The 26,985-nt window shown below is 48.2% G+C and overlaps 1 protein-coding gene across 1 annotated transcript in view; it reads right to left on the bottom strand.

The window, feature by feature from the left end:
* OXSR1 (oxidative stress responsive kinase 1) overlaps positions 1-25,875 on the bottom strand; it is a 98,632-nt gene extending 72,757 nt beyond the window's left edge. Inside the window, exons 1-3 of the mRNA XM_043967564.1 lie at positions 25,647-25,875; positions 8,309-8,421; positions 2,013-2,121 (exon numbers count right to left, since the gene is read on the bottom strand). Of these exons, the coding sequence (XP_043823499.1) occupies positions 2,013-2,121; positions 8,309-8,421; positions 25,647-25,716 (292 nt within the window). The 5' untranslated portion in view covers positions 25,717-25,875. The remainder of the gene's footprint in view (positions 1-2,012; positions 2,122-8,308; positions 8,422-25,646) is intronic.
* Between the last annotated feature and the right edge of the window lie 1,110 nt (positions 25,876-26,985).

Here is a 26,985-nt window from a genome sequence, read left to right on the forward strand (position 1 = left end):
ACCATCATGCTCTGGCCTGAACTTGCTTAGAAAAGAGCCGTGGAGATAAGCTCTCACTCCACAGTAAAGAGAGTCTTGAATCTCCCCAAAGAAGTGATTTTTACCTTCAGCTTACAGTCACCTAAAGGACTGAGGGCCAGTTTTTTCAAATTTTTATCTGTTCTGTGCATTGCCACAAAACAAGAATTCATCACTCAGTGGTCAAAACATGCTGGGGATGAGGCCCGGTCACCAGGCAGCTCTGGCAGCAGGCCCAGCCTCAAAAGCCATCCCGCTTGGTAGAACTTGACAAAGCTGACATTCTGCTGCCACGGCCTTTGAGAACTCAGAGTTACAGCCATGTCACAAGGAGGCAAATGACACATACGGAAAACCTCTCGGCCAACTCGCTGACCATGTTTACAGAACTGAATTCCACCAACTAAAATAACCTGAGCAGAGTGTCCGAGAAATGTACATCTGCATACAAGTGGGCACAAATTTAGACCAGAGTCCATTGGACTCTGCTTTATCACTGTCTGCGGATGCTCCTTGCCGTGGCCGGACCCCCATGCCTCCAGCTTGGGCCACCGAGCCCTGGGTCCTGTTCCTACTTGAGATACTTCAGCATCTCAAGGACCTGTGATCTCCCTTCCACTGACACAGACTGCCAGCAATCCTCAAGCCTTAACCAATGGTCTTAATCAGGGGCTCTGACTAAAAACTTCACTCATCAGTGGTCAGCACAATGTTGAGCCACTCAGAACTTAGTCGAGTCAGAAAATATTTTTGCTACTGTCTGATAAATAAGAATTCTTAGCAGCTTGGTACCTAAAGCCATAAAACTGGCGAGGCCCATCTTGGGAGGCTTCTATCTATCCCGAGCAATGGACAATGAACGTCACGGCAGAGAAAGATTCAGCACATTAGGACAACGCATTCTCTCAGCAGCCATGTCTTCCTACCTATTTCTTGCGATTATCAATTTTTCTTTTTTGATGTGGCACCTTATCTAGTGTTTTAAATATAGAAATATATCTTAAGAAATATCTATTTCACCTACTTTGGGATAACACTTGGATAATACAAAAAATAACATTTCCCCTTTCATATATTTAAACCAAAATAATTATCCGCCATCACTTCACTGCCTAAAGGTAGATGAGATAGACTAGAAAGCCCATGTGAGCCTCAAGAGGTAGGGAGTTAGAGAACTTTAATATAAAAGCTCTGTCCTGCTCCTACTGTATGTTCTTCCTCAGGCTTTGTTCTTCCTCATTTTCTTTGAGGTGTTTCTACACTGGAATCTGCCTTGCTGCTATGCCTCAGGCAGAGATGCCTGTGATGGCCTCTGGACTCTCAACTGTTTCAGGCCAAAGACCCCAATTTCCTTCACCTGATCCTCTGACCACATAGTCTGGAAGATTCTGCCTCTCCCCCTCCCCCCAATCGCTGTGATGCTGGATGGACTCTCACTTCTCAAACTGTCTTCTGAAGAGGACCGGGTGCCTCCCACAGCAGGACCTCCGGTGCCTCCCCCGGTCCCCAGGCTAGCTCTGCTGGCAGCACAGCCTGCATGTGCACTCAGTCCACTGTCACGCCTCTCTCATCCTAGAAAGCAGTTCAGCTCAGGAAGCGTGGGGATTCACGCCGACATGAATCTTTGCCTTCATTCCAAGTTATTGACAAAGACGGACGAAGAGCACCCTGGAACCGGGCCCCGTGGCGCGCCACTGAGATCTCCCTGCAGGCTGACTGCACCACCACGGAGCCCATCTCTTCACTCCCCACAAAATTAAACCAGAGACACGTAGGAGGCGTGTTGCCTTAACACCTGGTGTTCCTGAGGGAGAAGAAAGCTGCCACCTGGATGCACCGGGCACGCTGCAGGGGCTCCAATAATCAACAAGGATGCAGGCAAGGGAAGAAGGGTCACCCCCTAGGAAAAAGAGAGAGGCCGCTATCTCCTGACCCCTTCATCTCACACTCAAACATAACCGGACAACGTCCCAACAAAAGGGGCCCTTCCTTACCTCCGCTCAGCAGCCTCATCACTAGCCAAAGCTCGTCTTTCACCACAAAGGATGTGTAGTAAGATACAATGTTAGGATGATGGCACTGGCTCATGGCTTGAATTTCTTTCTGTAAAAGGAAAAACAAAGTGAGAGGTAAGGCACAGATGGCAAACGTCACACCCAAGAGTCCCTGACCAGCCTCTCCCTGAGCTTCCTCACCCTCTCCCACCTTCACCCATCAGGAAGGGCCGCCTCACTAAGAACACTCTCCTCCCACACCTTCTGAGGGCTCTGCTTCCCTCCTAAGTCCAGGGGGTGTTCCCTTAGCGCTCCAGCTGAACGTGAGCTTTTGTTCGACCTATTTCTTACAGAACTTGACCTAGACTTCCATAATCTTAACCTTGGAAGGGGCCACAGCAAACCATCCAACCTCATGTACTAAAAGAATCTGGACAAGGAGCCCGTCATTTTGTGGAGACCCAGGCCGGCTTCCATTGCCCTCCCAGCCCCACTACTTACTGACCTTACAAAGATCACACAACTTCAGCACTACCTTCCTGTTTCTTAACCAAAGGTTTAAAAACAACAGGAGTATTATTGTAACCAAGGTTTAATGAGATGATGTTATGTTAAGAAATGAAAAATGAAAAAAAAAAGGGGGGGGGCAACTAGGTGGGCACAGTAGATAGAGCACCGGCCCTGGAGTCGGGAGTACCCGAGTTCAAATCTGGCCTCAGACACTTAACACTTACTAGCTGTGTGACCCTGGACAAGTCACTTAACCCCAATTGCCTCACTAAAAAAAAAAAAAAGAAAACAAGAAATGAAAAATTTAAAGTTTTATCTCCAAAAAAGCAAAACTACCCCCTCCAAAAAAAAAAACCTATAAGACTTTAGCAAGCTCTATATCTAGGATGAAATTTTTAAAAGAGAAATTTAACAGCTTTCTCCTGATTATGAGATATTAATAAAATATGATGAAAGACCACATTATTTTAGGAGTAATATAACATATAACCAGACAATTCTTTTAGCTCAAGCTGTTGGCTCCATAAGGCTAAACAATTCTGGGTCTTTACCTAACCAAGATCTTGGGACGCTGAAGAAAAGAAATGTCTAGGGACACTGCAGTGAGAAATGAGAAGGTTAACAACAAGGTCCCCCAGCTGCTATTTCAAATCCCCTGAGAGATCAGCAGAGCACCCCTGGCTCGAAATCAACAATCTACTAATGAAGCCACGACCAGGGACAGAGCTGCTCTCTAGAACAAATCACTTCTGCCACTACAAAGCCTCGGCACAGACAAGAGACGTGGTAAAGACGCCATTTGTCAGGAAAATAACCAAAAAGAACAACTGAGGCCAGAGAATCTCACTGCAACCAAAGACAAAGGCCAAGAAGGAGTCTTTGCGGTGTCCAGTGTTTGTGTTGTTTCTAAAACCAGAGAGCACCTCTACATCCACCATAGGCCTGGTTTGTTTTTCCCGCAGAGAAGGTGAAAAGGCTGGAAAAAAACAGCTCTACTTTTGAGGTTATTGGGGAAATGAAGAGTTTCTTCAAAAAATGGGGGGAAAAAACCAGCAAGAAGAAACAAATAATAAGAGAAATGTTTTATGAACATATATGTGAACATAGCTGTAAAAGCACCTAGCACGGGGCCCAGCACATAGTAGGTGCTATATAAATGCTTATTTCCTTCCCTTCCACCTTCCCAAAAGAATGCAAGCTACTTGAGGGCAGGGGGTTTTCAGTTTTCTTTTCCTTACCAGTGCTTGACACACAGTGGCTGCTTAATAAATGACTTTAAACCCATCACTGATGGAGGAGAGGAAAGCTGAGCATAGGCCCAACTTATATTTAGGGAGTACAAATTTCAGTGCTTTCAGGAAAAGGATCCAAAAACTTAATATTCTGCTTGAGGAGATTAAACAAGAGAGAGGTGTGGTAAAATCACGGAATTTGGCAAACTGATTGGGATGGGCCACACCTGGCCTGTCCTGAGTGACTTATGCTGCTAATGTCAGCAGGAGAAACCACTCTCCATGGGCAGTTTGAAGGATGTCGCCTTTTGGGGGAGGGAGAGTAAATGCTCGCTGAGGGGAGCTCAGTCTCTTTCAGGAGTCACTTTCTTTCTGATGGTTTGAGCTGTAGGAGCAGACGAGAAAGAGGTTCTTTCTTAGCAGTTTTATCCTGTGGGCCCTGATTGCAAAGCTGTTTCCCCTTGAAGCTACGAACTCCAGGTGGTGAGTTAACATATGAGCCCTGCTCTTTTGAATTAGCTGAACTGGAAGTTCTTTTTCCCTATTCCCTTGGCTTTGATTTTATTAATTTCACCTTTGTGGTTTATTTTATTCCCATTAATAAAACCTGCTTATTCTGTGGAAAAGAGGCTGTTAGGCTCCTTTCTTATTGGCCTGGGAGAAATCTCTAAAAAGTCAGTTCAGAGGGGAGGGACCTAGAGGTCCCTCATTATTTCCAGAACCCCAATATTACGGTGAGCCACCCAATTAACTCTCTCTATATTAAATTTGGCCCCCACAGTTGAGTGCCAAAGAATGAAATTCTGAAGACACAAGCAGATACAAAAAGAGGAAGAAAAGGTAAGTTACTAGAGAGACCAATGTGGATGCACAGAGAACCCAACAAATTCAGATTGTAAAGGGGGAAGCAAGGGAAGGGAACTAAGGATGACTAAACAAGAGCTGCAAGGTTTTCTGAAAATGACAGGATCTTTCACAACTACAGCCAGGGAGATATTTCTTAATTTAAAAAGGGCAAGAAAAAAACTGCCCCCCAAAATGAGGCCTTTTTGGCTACATAAAATTAAAAGGCTTTTGCACATGCAAAATCCATGAAGCTAGTATAAGAAAACTCATCACATGAGGGAGTGGAGAGAGCAAAATCAAACACTAATGGGGAAAACCCCTAATCCCAATAGACATTCCCTGACAGGTGAGTGTCAGCAGAAAAGAAATGCAAACTATCAATGACCATATGGGAGAAAATGTTGTACGTCACAAACGGAATGTCCACTAAAAACAATCAGCAAATGCAAAAGGGGACACCAAACGGACACAGTGCTGAGAAGGCTGCAGGAGGGCAGGCCGGGCCCTAAAAAATCTCTGGACGGTGATAAATGCTGAGGACAACAAAAAGGGTTGGGGGCGCTGTTCTGAAAAGAATTTGTCCCTGATATCTTTGCTCTTCCATCACCTGTACAATGTATTCCTCTCCTCACCCCTTCCAGGAAGCATTCCTTAGAATAAAGAATAATAAGGAAGGAGAAGAGGTGGTCAGCAAACCAACCATTTTTGTTATTTCTTCAAAGCTATTCGGGGGACAAAAAGGGCCTAAAGCCAGGAAATGGTAGACGGTTAAACTACTCAGTTCTCAATTCGGTTTTATGTTCCCTGCTCTTGTTAGGTCATTTCTGAAGGTGCCACATTTTTTTTTAATGTAAAACATTGCCATATTAGTTATTTTGTATAAGAAAACTTGAATAAAAGAAAAAAATGAAAGGAAGAGAAAAATAGCCTGCTTCAGTCTGTGTTCAGTCAGTACCTGCTCTTTCTTTGGTGATAGATGGTCTGCTTCATCATTAGTCCCTTGGGATTATCTTGGATCATTGCATTGCGAAGAAGAGTAAAGTCATTCACAGTTCGTCATGGAACAGTGTTGCTGTCACTGTGCACAACATTTTCCTGACTCTGCTCACTTCACTAAGAGTGCCATATTTTATGGTCAAAGGATATGAATAGGCAGTTTTCTGATGAAGTCAAAGCTATCTATTGCCATATGAAAAAATACTCTAAATCACTACTGATCAGATAAATGCAAATTAAAAGAACTCTGAGGTACCACCTCACAGCTATCAGATTGGCTAATATGACAAAAAAGGAAAATAATAAATATTGGAGAAGCTGTGGAAAAATTGGAACACTAATGCATTGTTGGTGGAGCTGTGAACTGATCCAACCAGTCTGGACAGCAATTTGGAACTATGCCCAAAGGGCTATGGGACTCTTCATACCCTTTGACCCAGTGGTACCACTGCTAGGTGTGTATCCCAAAGAGACCACAGAAAAGGGAAAAGGACCCACATGTATTAAAATATTTATAGCAGCTCTCTTTGTGGTGGCAAAGAATTGGAAATAGAAGGAATGCCCATCAACTGGGGAATGGCTATACAAACTGTGGTATATGAATGTAATGGAATACTATTGTGCTGTAAGAAACAATGAGCAGGAGGAGTTCAGAGAAACCTGGAAGGACTTACATGAATTGATGCTGACTGAGAGGAGCAGAACCAGGAGAACATTGCACACAGTAACAGCAACATTGTATGATGAGCAATGGGGATAGACTTGGCTCTTCTCAGCAGTGCAAAGATCCAAAACAGTTTCAAAGGACTCATGATAGAAAATGTTCTCAACATTCAGAAAAAAAGAACTGTGAATTATGAATGCAGATTGACCCACACTGTTTCTACTTTTGGACTAGTTTTTTTCCCCTTCTTTTTTGAGGTTTTTCCCTTGTGCTCTGATTCTTCTTTCACAAGATGACTAATGTAGAAATATGCTTAATGTGATTGTACATATACAACCTATATCAGACTGCTTTCTCTCTTGGGGAGGAGGGAGGGAAGGGAAGGTAGGAGAAAAAAATTTGCAACTAAAAATCCTGGGAAAACAAATGTTGAAAACTATCCTTAGATGTAACTGAAAAATAATAAAATACTTTAAAGAAAGGAAAAAAAGTGCAAGATTTTAGAAAGAACAGCAGCCAGTTGGGTGGGACACCTCCAGGACTGGAGACCTTATCACACAATGATGGGTAGAAGAACCTGGGGTTGTGTGGCTGGAAACAAGAAAACTTAGGGGAAAATGAAAACTGTGAAGGGATGTGACCTGGAGCAAATGAAGGGAAGAGCCCTTACTAGGTCCTAATTAAGTGCCTAGCCCTGCTAAAAGGTCAGAGCTCCCTGCCTGGCTCCAGAGGGCGGTAAAAGAAGCTGCCGATTGACACCACATATTAGGGGAAAACTTCTTAAAGATTAGAGTCAACGCCCTTACAAGGTAGATTTCCCCTCTTCAGCAAGCTCAGCTGACCTCTTGTCCACAAGACTGTGCAGAGCACTCTGGGCCATGCAGAGCCTGACTGGGAGCCAAAGCTCCCAGAGCCCCTGCCTCAGCACCTGCTGCTCACTGGCATTTGCTATTTCCAATCTCCCTTGTTTCCCACTGTCGAGCATGGAGCTGCCGTTTGAGAGAAAACCAGTAAGGGTGAACACCTTCTCCTCTCTAGACCACAGATCCATTTCCAGCTCATCAGTAAGAACACATGTATAATGGCACCTACTGGATTCATTAAAATGAATGTGTTCGGCGGCAGCTAGGTGATGCAGCAGACTGAAAATCTGAGTTCAAATTCAGCCTTAGATAATTACTAGCTTTGTGACCCTGAGCAAGTCACTTTAACCTGTTTGCCTCAGTTTCCTCAACTACAAAATGGGGATAATAATGCCACCTACCTCAAAGGGTTATTGTGAGGAGCAAATGAGATATTTGTAAATTATTTAGCACAGCGTCTGGCACTTAGTGGGGACTATATAAATGCCAACTCATTATAATAATGATGATTATTATTTATTGAAATGGACAAATTTTAGCTGTAGTCACTTGCAACTTGAGGGGAGAGCCAAATAAAGCATCAATATAAATGCTATAAGTTTAGAGCATTTAAAGCAACAGCCAAGAGAATTAGACCCATGAAAATATTTTGGAGGCTAAATAGTCTCTATTGGTCAAATTGGAAGAGGATAAAATAGTTAAAGTCAACACAAATCTCACATAGCTATGTAGCAGGGGAGCACAATCTTCTCTCCCTGTGGCCAAGCTGCCTCGAGCACTCTGCTCACCAAAAGCCCAAATGCCGGCCATTTCCCCCATGCTTCTGAGGATGTCTCTATTGTGTCCTCTTTCTGGTTTTATTGGAGAGGACGGAGATGGGGAGCTCAGACACACCCCCAGGGCCAATCCCATGCTGTTTGCCACCTTTCAAATGGAAAGGGAACCCAAGCCAGCTGTTGACATTGGCAGCTGCAGCAGCCTCTCCAAGTAGAGAAAGAAAGCAAGGCAGAGACAGCAATTGGCAGGCCAGTGAAAACGGCTAATGGGCCAAGGACTGCTGACACCTGAGAGAGCCTAAGTACAGAACAAAGAGTCAAAGCCCACCCCAATTAGAAACAAACAGTTTTCATCCCTCTACAGCCCAGCTTTCATGCACTCTCCTCAGGTTCCCTAGTCCATGTATACCAGGAGTTCATCCATGCTGGTCTGACATTTTTCAAGGTTTATCCGTTTGATTGCCACTTTTTCCTTCTTGGGGGTACAGTACGCTGCTTGGACCACCGCAGTTGCTCCACTTCCTTTAAAAAAAAAACAACAATAAAAAGGAGGTGGTTAAAAGAAAGTACAAGGATTCTAGAAGTTAATTCATATTCAGTACACTCAATGAGAATTTAAACAGGGCCCCCTACAAACATCTACCTTAGGCGGGTCTGTGTCAGTTACACAATTGGATATTAATCAAAACTGACCGCATGACTGACACATTAGACTCTTAATTAATGGCCTAGACCCAATCACTAAATGCTACCAACAACAGGACACACAAGCTGAGGGCTGTTGGTCTGTCTCAGGAGAACAAATATAAAGTCAAAATCAAGCCTTATTCATTTATAGTTTTAATTTGGGAGTGTTTTATTTTTTACTACAAGAGTTTTTGCAGTAGATGAACTCTCATTATGGATAATTGGGTTAAACTGGAAGTCTGGAAAGCAGGAAATGAAAAGCATTAAAAACCAAGACCCTAACGATGAAACACCCCAGCATCAACAAAGCATATTTGAATATAAAACCTAGATGACGGTGATTTCCAATTTGGATTTATGAATCCCATTCCCTGTGCCAGGAACGTCTTCTCTATCATTCCAAGGCCCTCAAAGACTTCCAAAGGACAGCTCAAAATCCACTATAAGAGCCCTTCCAGACCCGAAGCCCCCAGGCTCATTCCCCCTCCCCCCCCAACCCCTTCAGTATACAATTTCTCCTTGGTGAGTGGGCATCCAAGTATCTCTGTAAAAGGACACATTGCTCAGGTATGCTGCTGTCTTGTGTAACATCACCAGCTCGGTATTACTCAGATTACTGTAGATGCACAACTGTGGGTCAATTTTCAATTCAACTCAACCAACATTTATCAAGAATCCATTGTGAACTGGACTCCCTGCCACGTGCTGAGGGAGAGAGCTCAAGTTTGTATAGTAGAATTTCCACAAAACAACCCCTTTGATAGGAGAGGAAATCAGCTCTGAAAAGTGAAGTTACCAGCCCCCACAGCTAAGGGGCTGGTGATGCCACCAGAGTCCACACCCACATGGAGTAGACAGCACAGGGAACAGGGCACAATCCATTACATCCTCAGTATGTAACCTGCTCACTAGGTACACAGCACAATCCCTTTACACTTTCAGAGGTGGGTTAAGGAGTTGTTCTGGCCAAAAAAAGATTTAAAAAATCTCTTGCCAGCTGTAAAGCACAAATGCTGACATTCTCTCAGCTGTCCTAAATCTCAGCCTGTAAGTACAAAGATGCATAAAGATTAATATTGCTGGGGGCAGAGCCAAGATGGCAGTGGAAAGGTTGTGACTTGCCTGAGCTCTCCCCCAAACACCTCCAAATACTTTTAAATAATGCCATAAGACAATCTCTGGAGCAACAAAACCCACAAAAGCACAGGGTGAAATAATTTTCCAGCCAAAGAAAATTTCGAAGATAGGCAAGAAAACTCTGTCACACCCAGGTGAGAGTGAGTGCAGCCCGGCACCGCCCCAGCCCCCTCGAACCAGAACCAGGCCTTAGGAGCCACTGAATCAGCAGCAACAACTGCTTCTGGAGTTCTCAGCCCACAGACGGTAAAGGGGTCAGACAAGTGGTCAGGAAGAGATCCCAGGGGTTTCTTTGCCAGCAATGAGGCAGGACTCTGGTGTTTTGCACATAGGCTGAGCTGGGTCGCAGTCCCAGGGCAAGGAGGAGCACTAGCACACCAGAGATTGTGGCTGTAGGGAAGCAGGGACCCTCGTCACAGTTCCGGGGCAGAAAAGAGGGCCTATAGTTGCTCACAGACCAGAGCACAGCCAAGAGAGTAGTAAACACACCTCTCCTTCAATCATACCACCTCAGAAGAACTGAAAACTTACAGGTCCCTAGAAGTATTTCCAAAAACAGCTGCACAAACCCCCTGAAGCTTGGGACAATGCGCCCTCCATCTTAGAAGCAGAGTTGTACTTTAACAAAGAGTTAAAAATCAAGAAAAAGGCTGGGGAAATGAGCAAACAACAGGAAAAAAAATCTGACCACAGAAAGCTACTATGGTGACAAGGAAGCTCAAAACACACCCTCAGAAGAAGATAACAAAGTCAAAGCTCCTACACCCAAAGCCTCCAAGAATAATATGAATTGGTCTCTGGCCACGGAAGGGCTCAAAAAGGACTTTGAGAGCAGCTAGGCAGCACAGTGGATAAAGCAATGGCCCTGGATTCAGGAGACACTTGATACTTACTAGCTATGTGACCCTGGGCAAGTCACTTAACCCTCATTGCCTGGGGGGAGTGGGGGGGGGTCGGAGACACAGACTGAAAATAAATTAAGAGAGGTATTGGGAAAATTGGGAAGAGAAATGAAAGTGATGCAAGAAAATCATGAAAAACAAGTCAACAACTTGGTAAAAGAGGCACAAAAAATACTGAATACAATAACACCTTAAAAAACAGACTAGAAAAAAACAACAACAACATAGACTTGGCCAAATGGAAAAAAAGACACAAGAATTCACTGAAGAAAATAACTCCTTAAAAATCAGAATCGAGCAAATTGAAGCTAATGACTTTATGAAAAATCAAGAAACAATTAAAAAACCCAAAGGAACAAAACAATAGAAAACAACGTGAAATATCTCATTGGAAAAACAACTGAACTGGAAAAAAAGATCCAGGAGAGATCATTTAAAAATTACTGGACTACCTGAAAGCCATAATCAAAAAAGAGCCTACACATCATCTTTCAAGAAATGATCAAGGAAAACTGTCCTGGTATTTTAGAACCAAAGGGTAAAATAGAAATTGAAAGAATCTACCAAGCATCTCCTGAAAGAGATCCCAAAATGAAAACTCCAGAGCTCCCAGGTCAAGGAGAAAACAGCACCAGCAGCCAAAAAGAAACCATTTCAAGTGCCATGGAACCACAGCCAGGACACACAAGATTTTACAGCTTCTACATTAAAGGATCAGAGGGTTTGCAATATGATATTCAGGAGGGCAAAGCCCAATATTGCTAAGGAGCCCAGGAAGAGGAGGGGCTGAGGGAAGGAGGGGGTTGGGGGAAGGAAAGGGCCAGGGAGGGGCAGCCCACACATGTGTGCTCTTCAGGAGGTTCCTTTTGTGGGCCTGCTCTGTCCTGCCTCTCCTCCCACCAGATATTCCCTCTCCACCTCCTTCACTGCAGCGTCAAACCTATCATGACACCTCAATGTGGCCAGACCCCACCATGCTGCCCTGGGCCACCCGCTCTCACTGGACAAGCTCAGCAGAGCACATGGGGTCTCCATTGTCTAGGACCTAAGATCCAGCCCGGTCCTCTCTTCGGGCCCCTGTCTCCTATCACCAACTGCCTCCTGGGCACTGTTCACACCCCCACTCCTCTCCGGCTCTGGTTCTTAACTGGTAAGACTCTCTTCTCCACCATGTTCCAGCAGCCTTCTCATCCTGGAAGATCCCTACACGCAGGAGTCCTCCTCTCACTGGTCATTTCCTCCTGGAACCTGCATTTGAAGGAAGGGCCCCAGACCAGCCACCATCAGTCCTTCAGGGCTTCGTGGGCCCTGATCCTGGCTCCCTAGCCCTGGCTCTCCCTCCTCTCCTCTTCCTTTAGCGTACTGTCTCGTTTTGCTTCTTTGTATGCCCAGGGCTGAGCTCAGGGTCTAGGACACAGGAAGCATCCGATAAATGCTAGGTGGCTTGATTTGGTGACTGGAAAATTTGAAATGGACACCTTCCACACTTCTCCACTCATGTGACCACCCCCTCATCAGGCCCTCATCATTTCTGCCTAGACTATTGTCAAGAACCTCCTCAAAGAGCTTCCTCAAACCCTCTGCTTGATGTTTAAAGCCTCTCTCAACAAAGAACCATCCCATCTTGTCCCTTTATTACACTTTGCCACTCCCCTTCTCAGCATGGCCTGGCCACACTAGCCTTTTTATTGCTTCTCATACAAGAGAGTTCACCTCCTGTCTCCAAGCCTCTGCATCCCCTCCTCACTTCCTGCCTCTTCAAATGCTGGTAAGACTAAAGCTCAAATGAGGCCTTTTCCCAGAACACTTCCCTGGTTCTCCTGGCTGCTAGTGCCGCCTACCTGGAGGAGTCATGCCCCACTCCCTCTCAGCCTCCATGTGCAAACAGCCCCAAGGCCCACTGAGCCTACCTTCCTAGCCCAACTCCTCCAGGCTCCTTCCTCAGACTGCAGGCGCTCAGCTCACTCCACCACTGCTATCCATCCTCCACTCAGCTGACACAGATGTTCATGTCTGACCATGGTAACCCCTGCTCCCCTCCAATAAACTCTGGCACCTTGCTATTACAACCCAGACCAAATTTAAAAGCCTGAGTCTGACGCTTCGGGCTCTCATAACCTGCCCTGTACCTGCCTGGAATCCAGTGACACAGCCTGGTCCTCAAACACACTTCCTGTGTGACTGGGAATTCTCTCTAGCTGCCCCCCTGCCTGGACACCCCCTCTTCCCTCCTCCTCATCTCCTCCTTCTGGCTTCCCTCAAGTCCCAGCTAAAAATTCCACCTACTAGCAGAAATCCTTCCCAAGCACCTGCCCCCCACACTTCGTGCTAGCACCTGCCCCCCTTCGTGAGGTCACTGTCTCAAGCCTATCTGTACATCAACTGTTTGTATGCATCTCTCCCGTGAGCAGCTAAAGAGCCGGGCCTATTTTGACCCTTCTTGGTACCTCCAGCACCCTGTCTGGTACTGAGCTGACACTTCCGAAAGACTTGTCCTTTACATTCAAGATCTGGCACAAGCTGGCTCCAATCTCCCCCACCCCCAGGCTCTTCTTCCAAAGAAGAAACACTAGATGTTTGTTGACACATGAAAAAGTGGTCCAAGTGATCAAAGGAATGCCAATGATGACAACTCTGAGATGCCACTTTGTGTTCACCAAACTGGAAAAAAGACTTCCAATTTCAAACCTGATGTGTCTGTAGAAAAATCGGTGTCCTATCTTTCTGGGGGAATTGGAAACCAGTGTCATTTGGGGGGAAATGATACCGAATTAGACCCACAGAAGCCATACAACTGCTCATCCCACAGAGTCACTGCTAGGTTAATGCTGACATGGAAAAGGGCCAACTCGCAAAAAAAGAAGTAAGATTCTCAATGCGACTGCCCATGAGAGCAAAGTAACTGGAAACAACTTATGGGACCAAATGTCAGAAAAAGAGCAGAGCAAAATATGGCATATTAATGCAATGGGCTATGACTGTTTCATAAAAAATGACAAATACAAAAAATGCACAAATTAATGAGGAAATAAAAACACACACGCTACTATAAAAATAAAAATGATAGCAAAATAACAAAATCCCAAACAGATAAATACATAGAAAGGGAAGACTACACAGGAAAAGGTCAACAGTAGTATTACTTTAATATTTATAGGAACTTCTGAAAGCCTAAACTGACATGTACAGTTTCATGTGCAATGTTTCCTCTTGTTCTCATTTACGTATTCACATGGCTATCTGTCAATGGATATATTAAGAGCATTAAAAATCCATGTATCTTTGCCAATTATACTTTTATCCTGATTCTTTAAAAAAAACAAAACTCAACTAAATTTCCCCCAAATCCCATTCATTTGAAGGGGACGATGACCAGAGGCACTTTTCCATCTCTGGATGGTCTGACAAGAGAATTTGCTCCCCAAAGCAAAGCTGCTTTTTTATAATAAAATAAAGACAACAGTACCTCACACCATCTTGCAGGGGACTTTTCAGAGTCCGGCCGGATGGCCCCTCTTCAGCCACCATTGTCTAAACAGCAGCACTTGGTGGGCACCTTGAACTGAACAGCCCTAAAATCCCATGGAACCCATGGGATGGAGAACTGCTGTTTGATTCTTTTTTTAAAGGATAATAAACTCTCGCTTATCTATTTTGTAGATTATTCACAATAAAAACGTTTTAAGTTTAGCTCGGCTTTCCCTTTACACTCAGTAGGCCTTCAGTCATACAAAATAATCATTTGTTCCTCATAAAATGCAAAACGATGTTAATAAGAGTTTGGCCAAAACATAATTATAAAGAGTGGAAATATCATAATATATTCCAAAGCCAAAGAGAAATGATTCAAGGATTAACTATGCAACTCCTCCCTTCTCCATCACAAAGATAACCAGGGCAACAATGACAACAAAAATCTGTCGGGGTTTTTTTTACCTTGAGAGAAGAGAGAAGAAATTTTCTCCTTACTACTTGCCATTCACTGTAAAATAAAGGTTGAGTGGGATGGATTGGACCGCAACCTTTCTTAGGTATGATCCCATTCTTTCAGACTAAGTATTCAGCAAACATCCCGAGAGCCAAAAGACTGATCAAGACCTAATCCCCAAGTTAGAAGAGAAACCCACAAAAACCAGGGGCTGGGGCGCAGCTCGTGAGGGGTCTTGATGGCTTCCCTGGTGGGGCACGAGGCTGAGAAAGTTCTAATCGATGGGTAGAAAGATTCTTCTTCTGCCTTACTATACCCACTGCTCCTCCCTCATGTCTGACCGTGCTAACCCCTGCCTGGAACTCTGGAACTAAGCAAAAGACCACGTGACAGCACTGCCAAAGCTTCTCTTCTGCTCACAGGCCTGTTCCTTTCTGTGATCTTCATGGACAACACAGGTATCCTGGACATGGGGTTTACACCTTCTACTACAGTCACAGCGGCCAGATGGCTGGAGGTTCCGGGTGCTCCACCTGCCCAACACCACAGGCCCTTTGCCACGCAGACCATCCTGAAGCTCCTGTGCTCATGCACACCCGCTCGCGCACGCTCGCTCTCACGCGCGCGCGCTCTCTCTCTCTCTCTCTCTCATCCACAAGCACAACCAGACTGGCTGCCTGGTGATCGAAGCTCATCCCTTCTGAGCTGGCCACCCCACATCCAATGGGACTTGTGGGAGGCACACAGGCCCAGCCCCAAAGAGAAGATCTCAACTTTCTTTTAGGTATTGAGAGGAAGAGTAGCACAGTATAGAAGAGCCCTGCCCTGTGAGTGAGCAGGACCTGCCCTAATCTCTCTCTCTCTCTCTCTCTCTCTCTCTCTCTCTCTCTCTCTCTCTCTCTCTCTCTCTCTCACACACACACACACACACACACACATACCCTTAGGTGGCACATGACCCTGAGCAAGGACTTCAATGGGTGGGCTTGTTTCCTCATGGGTAAGGTGGATTTCAGAACAGTAGTAACTCCCAAGGCCTGGGGATTATGGGGATCAAATGAGAATGGAAGCCAAGTGCCCTGCATGCTACTGTTATGGTAAAAGGTTTTTCTACAGAATCCAACAATGAACCATGGAGGGACACCACAACAACGGCCCAGAGTTCCCACAGCACTCTGTCACACAATTTCTGAACAGGACAGACCTCAGCAGGAAGGCCAGGCCACACCTCCCAGGAAGGCCAGGGAGGCTCAAGAACTTGGCTTGGGGGTTTTCTGGTTCCATCCCAACCAGACTCACTCCCTTCCCCCTTGAACCTCCAACTTCCCCACTCCCACTTTCAAGGGCAGCACCCAGGTTTACACCCCAAGTCATTCTCAACCCCCCCCCCCCCCCGCTCCCACGCACCCAACATAGCCAATCAGGGGCCAAATCTTGTCCTTTCTCTCTCCACATCCATCCACTTCAAATGAACCTTCCCCTGATCTCCCCAACTCCTAGTACTCTGTCCCCCAAACCACCTGGCACCTGTTTTTATGTACAACATGGATACTTCCACGTGTGCATGCTGTCTCCCCCATTCCATGAAATCGCCTTGAGCACAGGCCCAGTTTCACTTGGGTCTTTGTTTTGCCAGTATTTAGCACCATTCCTGGCATACAACAGGCACTAAATAAAAAGGTCTGTTGAGTAATTACATGGATCTAAAAGTCTACCCCAAATCCCCATCTTTTCCCCATGAACTGCTGTCAGCTCCATTCTTACACTTAAAGAACCCATTTTTCAACACAAATACAAGCTATTCCTGTTGCATTTCCTTTTCTTTCTTTCTGATTCCTAAAGCTTCATCTGGGGTGTGTGTGTGTGTGTGTGTGTGTGTGTGTGTGTGTGTGTGTGTGTGTGTGTGTGAGTTCTCCCTGGGTGTGTGTGTGTGTGTGTGTGTGAGTTCTCCCTGTGTGTGTGTGTGAGTGTGAGTGTGTGAGTTCTCCCTGTGTGTGTGTGTGTGTGTGTGTGTGTGTGTGTTCTCCCTCCCAATTTTCTGTCCTCTGCAAATCTGACAAGTACGCCCTTGCTGCTTTTAGCCAAGCCATTGGTGAAAAATGTTCAGACACACACCAGGGCAAGCCCAGACTCCGGGCCACTGCAGTCAGAGACTTCACTCCGAGATGACAGAAAGCTGTCCTGTTCACCCTCCCAGGGAACCAGCCCGAGACGGCGATGTCTCCAACCTCTGCCACCCACCTTCCTGGAGGGGACACAAGCTGCAGCGATGCGTGGCCCTGCCTGCTTCCCTATAGATGCCGCACATATGCTGAGACTTCCAGGCAAGCTGTCGAGCTGGCCAAGGAGCTGGAAGCCGGGAAGTGCCCAGTAAAGGTGCTGTCCCGGTTGCCTGCCCGCTGGCTCCTGACACTTCTCTGTATCCCTAGCCATCAGCACAGTGCCTGGCACACAGGCTCCTTTGGCTGGTACAGGGCCCAGCCCTTCTAAGGCACCTCACGGTGACACTGAATGAGGCTATGCAGTGATCCTCCCTCAAGGGGGAACAGCTCAGCCTGAGCCTGAGCTTGGAATCAGAGCACCAGGGGCAAATGGCCGCTTGGCCACTGCCTTACACTCAGCATTACTTCCTGAGCCTCAGCTCTCTCATCCACTCAACAGCGAGTCGAATGACAGTCTCAGGTGCCTCCATCTCTAAGTCCATGATCCTGTGGTCCCTCGCCATCCCCGTCCTTCCTCTGAATGTTCAGCAGCTTGTCAATATCCCTCTAAAATGGTGGTTTCCGTGAAGCCCAGCTCCCAGGCCAGCTCCCCCATCCTCAACCAAAAGAGATTCCTCCTTCTAAGAATCTGCCACATCCTTGGTTAAAATAGCTACTGGCTTTTATAAAGTGCTTTTACAGTTTGCAAAGGGCTTTAAAAGAGGATCTCATTCGATCCCCAGGATTGCTACCTGGGAAGTAGGTGCTATTATGATCACTACTTTACAACGGAGGAGACAGAGGTATAAGTGACTTATCTAGGGTCACCCAAATCCTCCTGACTCCAGGCTGGTGCTCTAACCACTGGGCCGCCTGGCTGCCTGTGCCCTTCATCCACACAAGCCCTCTGTATGGCATTTCACCCTGATTTCATTACTGAGAGCCTTTCAACTCTCTTGGCATCTTTCCTTCTTCAGTCTCTGGACAAGAAAATCGGGCCTCCTCTTCCTCTGAACCATTTAAAATTTCATCTCCTAAAATGGAAGATATGTCACTCACTTAAAAAAGCACTGAAGCACCTGCAAGATGCCTGGCACTGCCTTTGGCACCAGGGATACAAGTTCTTAAAAAGGCAAAACCCCGAGTGTGACAGGCCCACGTCAGACACATCCACGTCCCCTTCTTTGGCTCTCGAGAACGCTGAGGGGACACACTCCCTCCCCTCTGGGTCCTGACCCTTTCCTCCCTGCTGGTGAAATGTGGGGCAAAAGGAACAGCTGCTCACTCCATTCTCTCCAAGAAGATATGATCAGCAGCCAGGCCAAGCCAACAACCTGAGGCTGTGTCAGGGATGACTACGATCACACACCGGGTGTGTGCATGAAGCCTTCGAGTTTGCAAAGCACTTTCCTGGCCTCACTCAGGTGAGCTTAGATGGGGGGCAGGTGGCAGAAACCAAGGCTTTAGAAGGAGGCAGTCCTGGTCAGAGCCCTCATGGAATGCTGCATCTGCCGCCAGGTGCTACACGGAGGTACGGCATAGACAAACAGGGACATCCGGGAAAGCGTGACTAAGCTGGTCAGAGGACTGGGCAGTCGGCTAGAGCAGTCAAGATCCTCCCACCTCTGGAGGGCGACCGCCTGAGAGGGATGAGACTTGTTTGCTTGGACACAGAAGGCCCGGTGAGAACCAGTGGGAGCTGGCGGGAAGCTCGGGGGCCACAGAGCCCAATCTCCTCATTTTCAGACAAGGAATCTGAAGCACAGAGAGGTTAAGTGATTTGGCAAGGACCACATAGCTGGTAAGTGTCTGATACAGGATTTGAACCCAGCTCTTCCTAGCTCCAAGTTCAATATCCTACCCCCTACTTATGTCTCGATTTCAGAAAGGCAAAATTTGGCTTGACATAGGGAAAGATTTCCTAACCATTCAAGTTTTCACAAATCGGTCTGAGTTGCCTCAAAAAGTAGCCCATTCTCCATCAGCAGAGGCCTGCGAGAGTCTGGAGGACCCACAGCCCAGGATGCTGGACAAGGAACTCATTCCATAATTCTTTCCTAAGCCAAAGGTCTCCACAAAATGTGTAGGTGGCCCAAATCTCCCATCATCACTCTCTCACCTCTGTGACAGTCTGGTCTCTAAAGCAGGGATTCAGCAGCCCTCTCCTCCAGCTGCTTTGGCGGCCCACCCAATCAAAGATCATTGCTATTTCTCTTTTTGTCTTTAACCAAATGCTTTCCCCCAAGCTTTGTTCTTTAAGGGTCACAGACTTTCACCCTGGGACAGAGCTTATGGGCTGATAGATCCCCTGTATTTGATAGACACCCACTGTATTCTGGGCCAGGGCTGACCTTCCACGATTGTGCTACAAAGACACCTATGTAGGGAGGTAGACTTACCACCCTGACTTTCCATTCTTGGTTATATGACAAGAACGCTGGTTAAAAATTGCCCACTGTTGGGGCAGCTAGGTGGCGCAGTGGATAGAGCACTGGTCCTGGATTCAGGAGGACCTGAGTTCAAATCCAGCCTCAGACACTTGACACTTACTAACTGTGTGACCCTGGGCAAGTCACTTAACCCCAACTGCCTCACCCCCCAAAAAAAAATATTCCCCACTGTCATTAGGAGACTGTGGCTCAAAGTCTTGCTCCTAGTCCTCTCCCCAGCTTCCCCTCTATTGGTGACCTCTCCACCACTATATGCTTTACATGTCATACATGTTGTTCCCTCAAAGTCTTGTTGAAAAGTTCTATCTGGGCATCATTTTTCTCTCCCATTTCCTCCCTCTCTAATTTCTGGTTTTTCATTATTAAAATGACCACTAAAAAGTGACCAAAAGAATATAAATCTCAACCAGGATCAATGACTGACACTAAAGAGAAAACCCAGGGCTATCAAGATTCTGCCCAGGATGCTAAATAATGGCAGACCTTTACTTCAAAAGTAAATGTCAGAATTATTTTCAGAAGTTGCAAATAAAATATTCACCTTCTACAAAGGAAAAAATATTCTAGTTTGAAAAACCTTATACATTCAGAATTTCAAATTAGTGTATGTTTGTGTACCTGTTCAACAAACGATGCAAATAATATGGTTGGGGGAAATGTTTGGAAATATTTTATTATCAAGGATTTTGACAAATCTACAATTCTGAAAATGTGATAATTACAAATTGCTTTTATTCTCTCCTCCTAAGGATTCCTAGGAAGCAACTATTCTGTTGGCTCAACTTGAGTTTCAATAGGCATTTGCTTTAATAGAAACAATTTCCAGAAAGACAAGGAGATGGTGGTTAGTAAAGACACATCTGGAGAATTACGTTCCATGCAAGGACACTGACAAGTTGGAAAGCATCCAGAGAAGGGAAAGCAGGATATCAAGGGGTCTCAAACCGGCCTATACAAGGACCTAGGACTATTTCCCATCAAGAAGAGGGGCAGGGGGGCGACAAGTTGGCACAGTGGATAAAGCACCGGCCCTGGATTCAGGAGTACCTGAGTTCAAATCTGGTCTCAGACACTTGACACTTACTGGCTGTGTGATCCTGGGCAAGTCACTTAACCCCCACTGCCCTGCAAAAAAAAAAAAAAGAAGAAGAAGAAGAGGGGCAGGGGGGAGAGAGGCAGGACCAGCGGCCAGCTGCTTTAATGGGGAGTGTGCACAAGGGGCCTTAGACTTATTCTACTCACACCCAGAGACAAAAATCAGAAGCAAAAGACAGAAGTAGAAATCTATAAAAGTAGATTTCAATTCAATATATGGACAGCCATCCTAAGAGCCAGAGCTATTCTAGGCTGGCTGCTTGGGTCTAGCAGGGACCAGAGAACCAATGACCAGGAATGCCACGGAAAGGGTTTCTTGGCAGGTACAGGCAGAAAAAGACCAGCCCAGGAGGGGCCCTTCCCCCAGTGACCCCCACATCTTGGTTCCCCTGCTTACTCCCTGGGGGACCTTGGAAAGTCATCTCCCCTTTCTGGACTTGTTTTCTTATGTGAAAAATGAGGGGACTGTACTGAAAGATTTTTAAGTTCCTCTGCTAGTTTGAAATTCTCGTTGCAAATCTTGAAGAGTTCTCAGAAAATACTCCAAATTAGACATTTTATTCCTTTTAGAATCATCTCTGGTCCTCTAACCTTTCCTGTGAAATTTTCCTGGCACATCCATCCATAAGATGAGCACAATTAAGCTAAGGCATGCACTGCACAGCTCTTTAAACTAAAGAATTCCAACTACCTAGAATGGCTATGGAAAAGCCAGAGGACAGACAGACCATGTAAACCGGCAAAATCTCTTCTAAGGCCATGAAACTAGATGAATCCACCACTAAGAACAACTTTGGTAAAGAGCTGTAATGGGGAAAGAATTCTTCTCAGAGAAAAACAAGTCAACATGCTAATAGAGAACAATCATGTTAATTTCATGGCTTTATTCATCAATGATAAAGTAATTTGTTTTAAATGTCGCTGGCTTGATGGGATTCCTACAATCCTTCTCCATGTCCCAAAACTTTTAAGAATGCCCAACAAGGGGCAGCTAGGTGGCGCAGTGGATAAAGCACTGGCCTTGGATTCAGAAGGACCTGAGTTCAAATCCGGCCTCAGACACTTGACACTTACTAGCTGTGTGACCCTGGGCAAGTCACTTAACCCCAATTGCCCCACAAAACAAAACAAAACAACAACAAAAAAAAGAATGCCCAACAAGAGGCCACCAGAGCCTTCCTGCACCAGACTCAAGAAAGATTCCCAGAGACCACAAAGGTATCTTCTCTTGAAACTCCGCTAGCAATAGCACTTGAATACATTTGTGTTTTGGCTTGCAAGACACCAAAGGAGAAGGTGGCGCCTTAGTTTCCAAATGGACAAAACTCCTAACCGTGGAGCCAATTCCAAGTCCAATAAAGAGGCATAGATTCCCCTCCCCCCAAAAAACAAATTCCAAATGGATTATTTTTATATTTGCAATGAGTTATTTTGTATTAGGATGAAGAAAAAGGGTAAGAAAGACAGCCCATTCATAAAAAGCTGCCAAAGGATGGAAGGAAGGAAGGAAGGAAGAAAGGAAGGCAGGAAGGCAGGAAGGCAGGAAGGCAGGAAGGCAGGAAGGCAGGAAGGCAGGAAGGCAGGAAGGCAGGAAGGAAGGAAGGAAGGACACACTTACTATACGCATACTATACTGGGCTAAGTGTTTCACAAACATTCCATCTGATACTCAGAACAATGCTGGGAAGTAAGCACCAATGATCCCTATGCTAGAGATGAGGAAACCAAGGCAGACAGAGGTTAAAAGACTTGCCCAGGGTCACACTGCTAGGATGTGTCCGATGCCACATTTGAACTCAGGTCTTTCTGACTTCAAACCCAGTGCTCTAACCACTGCACAACCAACCAGCTGCCTCTACTTGAACTTAACAAAGTAAAATAATTTACATTTATACTATTTGAAAGATTACCATTTTGAAACCTTTAATACTCATGCTGTATAGCAAGTTCATATAAGCTATTTGGAGCATGAACAATAAAGGGAAAAAACATTCCTTAAAGCGCTAAAAAAATCCAGGTGGGTGCCCCGCATACCCAGACCAGGGGCCAATAGGGTCATTCCCCAGCCTGCAGACAGCCCAACCCAAACTAAAATGTAAGTGGAAAATATTTAACAAAATCACTCGAGACACCAAAAAACAGAGATAAACGTGACATTTTCAAACAAAGTCAATGTGGGGCATGGGGAGAAGAGCCTCCTCTTTGTTAGGGTCGGCCACCACCCCGTCCCCTTAGGCGGCATCATCCCTGCATCCTTGCCATCATCAGATGCACCTCAGCCCCATATACTGGAAAAAGGGCAAGTCTCAAAGGGGATATTTGTGGGTAATGAATCAACAGACTGATGCATAAGCAGGTATTAAGCCCCCATTAAAAATGAGGGAAGAAGGAAAAGAAAAAAGTAGATTGCTTCCCAAAGTGAGTCACATTGTTGGAAAAAGATTTCAGAGAGAAGAATTTTCTAATCCTTTATATTTACATGGGTTCCTCTCAAAGTGAATGATTTGCCGGGTTCCCTGGAAGCACTAACTTCTTGGCTCTGCCCCAAGTGCCCCCGTGCCTGACCCAGGTGGGCCATCACCTCCCTGACTAAATCCCCCAATCCATCCGAAAGAATCATACATGGAAAGAAAATGAATTAGCGATTTTCCAATCTGCATTAAAGTCTCCAAATATGTGTTACAAGACTGCTAAACCACACAGCCATAGGCATTTGCTGGCAAGGATAAGTCTTGAGGAATAACAGGGTGGGGGAGGGGGAGTAGGAAAAAAGCCATCTCAGGGGCAGAAACACGTCTGCTCCATAATATCTTAACATATGTTCCTCCAGGAGATGCCATCTAATATTTGTCCCCCAAATGCCAATGTAATCAGAAGCCCGACCCAGACAGGCCGGGTGGTGGAGGTGGGGAATGAGGAAAACATTAGCAGGGCAACTTCTCCCCGACTTGCTTGGGCGGCCTCCAGCTCACCCTAACTTGTTTAAACTCACCTGCTTCCAACTTCTCGAGGCTGCTTTGAACAGCTCCATAAGAAGTGATTTTCCTCCGCATCAGAGGGAAAGGTAAAGAAAAAAGTTCTGGTCAAGGCGAGCACAGAGAGTGGCCCAGCACCTGCAGAACAGACGCCGGGCCCACTGGTCGGCCAGCGCCCGCTCTTCCCCAGGGACCCTTCTGAGGGCCTTGGTGCAAGAGCTGTCCCCATCTGGGGCTGCTCTGGGTTGGAGCCAGACCGTCCGATCCAGCGCCTTTCACAAGAAGTACTGTACGGGGCCGGGAAACCGTCTGAACAGGGGCCGGGGTTTGGTCGTGGGAATGTACAAGAGACCTCCTCTACCCATCTGTAAAATGGGCTTCCTACCCTGAGTCCTTGGAAGGGAAAGAAGAAAACCCTGGATCCCAAAGCCTGTTCCAGTGCAAAGCAGAGCAAATCCTCAGGACCGACATCTACATAAGCACCTGCCATGGCGCTTCACAGCCCCCTGCCGACCTCCCCACCAGACCTGGGCTCAGGCCAGAAAGCCTCTTCAGGAGCGGCCCCCTCTGAGGAGCCCCCCCGCGCCCCTCTCTCTCCCTGCCCTCAGCAGTGGCTCCGTCCGCACTCAAACGGAAGCTCCTGGGGGCACTAAGAACATGCCTGCTGACTGGCTGATCTGACTGACTGAGCTGCGTGGAGGGGATGAACCTCCGGGCTCTGTCGCCCACAGACAAAGATGCCAACAGCAGAGTTCATTAATCAGCTCTTAGTCACAGGGAGAGGGCCAGGCCAAGGAGCGGCCGGCCCTTCAGCCCCGGCCGCATTGAGGGAGCTGCCCAGAGCTGCTCATTCCAGGCTACTTTGGGACCGTGAGCTGTATTACGGAGCTTCCCGCCCCACCTCCGGGCAGACCCCGGACAGGACACTTAACCCTCATGGCCCCAGCCCCAAATCACAGCGAAAGGCAGAGCTCCTCACTGGAGGCACGTTGTGGATAGGCTAAGCGATCCCGCAGAGCCTATAAAAGAGCAGTCATACCCTCCTGCCCCGGGGCACTGTACAGAGGAACCCTCCCATCCTGCCCCCATCAGACGGGCAGCTTCCTTTGGCCCCCATCAGAGGATGCTGTCTGGGCCTCTAAGCGACAAGGGCAAAGGCAGGCTCGGCAGGGCCTCCGGGAGAAGATCAAAGGAGGAAGGAGGAAGGTCAGGGAAACCCAAGTAAGCTGTTTTAGAGCAAGGTCTACACATGTGGACTGAGAGAGCCAAGAGACAACAGGGCAGCGCTGGGCGCAAGGTCTTCACCAGGAGCCCTCCGATGCCTCCCTTCCACAGCCGCCCGGCGAACAAACCAGGAGCAGGAGGGAGGGCTCCTGCACACAAGGGAGCCGGGGGAGGCCTCCATTCCAAGGGCTCCCCACGCACCAGGCGGCCTGGCCGGCCACGGGGTGACCAGGACGCTCCACACTCTGGAGCCCAGGCCAACCGACCCTCCACCTTCCCGGCTCAGCCCCGCACCCACACCCAGCTCCGTGTGTGCTCAGCGGCAGAGCCTCCAGGGTCCGGCCAAACTGGCCTGGGCCTCTCGGCACTCACTCCTCTCCGAATCCCCCACTCCCTTCAAGGCCTCCTGCTGAAAACCTCCCTCCCTCCCTCCCTCCCGTGCTGTAGAAACCTGCCTCAAACACACCCAGGCCGTGTGACCCTGGGCCAGTCACTTAACCCCTCCCGTCCCGAGCAACTCTACAAGTTGCAAAGTGGTGGCTGGTCTTCCCCACAAGCGCAGGTGGTCAGCGGGCACTTATTAAGCACCAACTGCGTGCCCTGCGCTAAGCACGGAGGACACAAAGAAAGGACAAAGGCAGCCCCTGCCTCCGGGAGTCCCAAGATTTCTCTATTTTGTCCTATACTGATTATCTCTAACTCCTCTAAGCTATACCTTGGGGTCTCCTCCTCCTAAGTTCCTGGAAGAAAGGGGCTCTCTGCTACCCTTCTTTGTATCCCCACCGCTTAGCACAATACCCGAACACAGCGGGCGCTTAATAAATGCTTTTCCTGAACGATTAGTGTACATGCGTCCCGATGGTCTCCCCCACTAGATCGCAAGCTCCGGAGTTCTCAGGACCCCCGGTACACAGCAAGCGCCTAAAAGATGCGGTAGCTTGCACTCACGCCCCCTGGGCCAGGGCCACGCTTGTTCACGCCCCGCCCCCCCAGACGTCAGTTTCAATTCCGGCTAATTAGCCCAGCCCCAGCTTTTATTAAGCACCTCCTAGGTGCTCCGACAGGGGGGCGGGGTGGGGGGGAAAGCACCTGGGGGGGCGCGCCCCCGAGCCCTCGGCGCGCGCCCGCTCCCGCGCACGCGCACTCACCGATCACCTCCTGCAGCTCATAGTCGTCCCTGTTGATGGACCACGGCAGCGCGCCCGCGTCCTCGGCCATAGCGGCTGCGCCCCGGCCTCCTCGACCTCCTCCCGCCCCCGCCTCCAGGCACGCCGGGGATAGAAAGTCGAGCGGGACTGCGGCCGGAGCCCGTGCCGGAGCCGGAGCAGGAGTGACAGCAGCAACCAGCGGGCGCCTCGCTCCGCGCCTCCGCCCGGCCCCGCCCCGCCCAGTGGCCCCGCCCAACTACCCGAGCCTCCGTCGCGACCGCACTGAGGCGAAGCGCAGCGTGCTGACGTCACCGCCCCGCCCACATCGCCATCTTGAGTGTTCCCTGGCCGCGGACTTGGCCTCGAAGAGTGGGCTGAAGACAGTCCGCTCACCCCAGAGAGGTGTAACCTAATGAATGATTGGTAGAGTGACCAGGGGCAGTCCTACCATTATAGCTGGGAAGCGAACCGGAAGGCCACACTCAACATGGCGCCCGGCACGAAGTCGTCGGCGTAGCCCCGCCCCCTACGCCGTGAGCCTGGAGCCCAAGGAGCGGGGGGGCGTGGCCACGCTGGCCGCTCGTCTCGCGGAACTCCGCCTCCGAGGCGGGCGCGCGTCGTGGAGCGCCAAGAGCTCCTCCTTCAAAACCCAGAGGCCCGCCCGCGCCCGGCTCCCGGAGACTTCCGGCGTGACGTCGGGGCGCCGCGGCCCCTCCCTCAGGCCTGCGGTGGGGGGAAGGTGGAAAGTCTGATGGCCGGAAAGGAGAAAGGAAAGGGAGGGGGAAATGACGTCAGGGCCGGAAGTAGTCGCCTGCCAGTCCTGTGACATCACTTCTGGGCAGGTCGGCGCTTCGCAGCCCGGGGAAGAGAGGCGTGCTGTGGGGTTTGTCCGCGGCGGACCGAGAGGGCGGAGCCTCCTCCCGCTCGGGTCCAGCCCCCTCTGGGGCTTCCGTCCCCAGGGCTGTGGGCGAAAGAAATTCACGCGCTCCAGAAGTGAGGGGGCTGCGAGGGCCCTCGGTTCGAATCCCGCCTCTGCCGCCCCACGTTTCTGTGTCGTCAAAGAGAGGGTGGGACCCGAGAACGCTTTGAGCTCCGTCCTCTTGTGCTTTTCGCTGTGGACAGTCACCTCCGGCCCGTCCACTCGTGACCCGTCACTGAGCTTAGCCTCGAAACCACTTCCTGCGGCCGTGGGCCCACTTTCCAGACGGGGAAACTGAGGCACGAGGTGGAGAGAGGTCCCAAATACACTGTGTGCCGGGCGCTGTGGTGGTCCAGCCTTGGACTTCCCGAAGCGCTGTCCTGGGTTCAAGTCCTGTCCTGATCCTATAGATCAGACATT

The sequence above is a fragment of the Dromiciops gliroides genome, chromosome 1 (genome assembly GCF_019393635.1).
Source record: "Dromiciops gliroides isolate mDroGli1 chromosome 1, mDroGli1.pri, whole genome shotgun sequence".
NCBI lineage: Eukaryota > Metazoa > Chordata > Mammalia > Microbiotheria > Microbiotheriidae > Dromiciops > Dromiciops gliroides.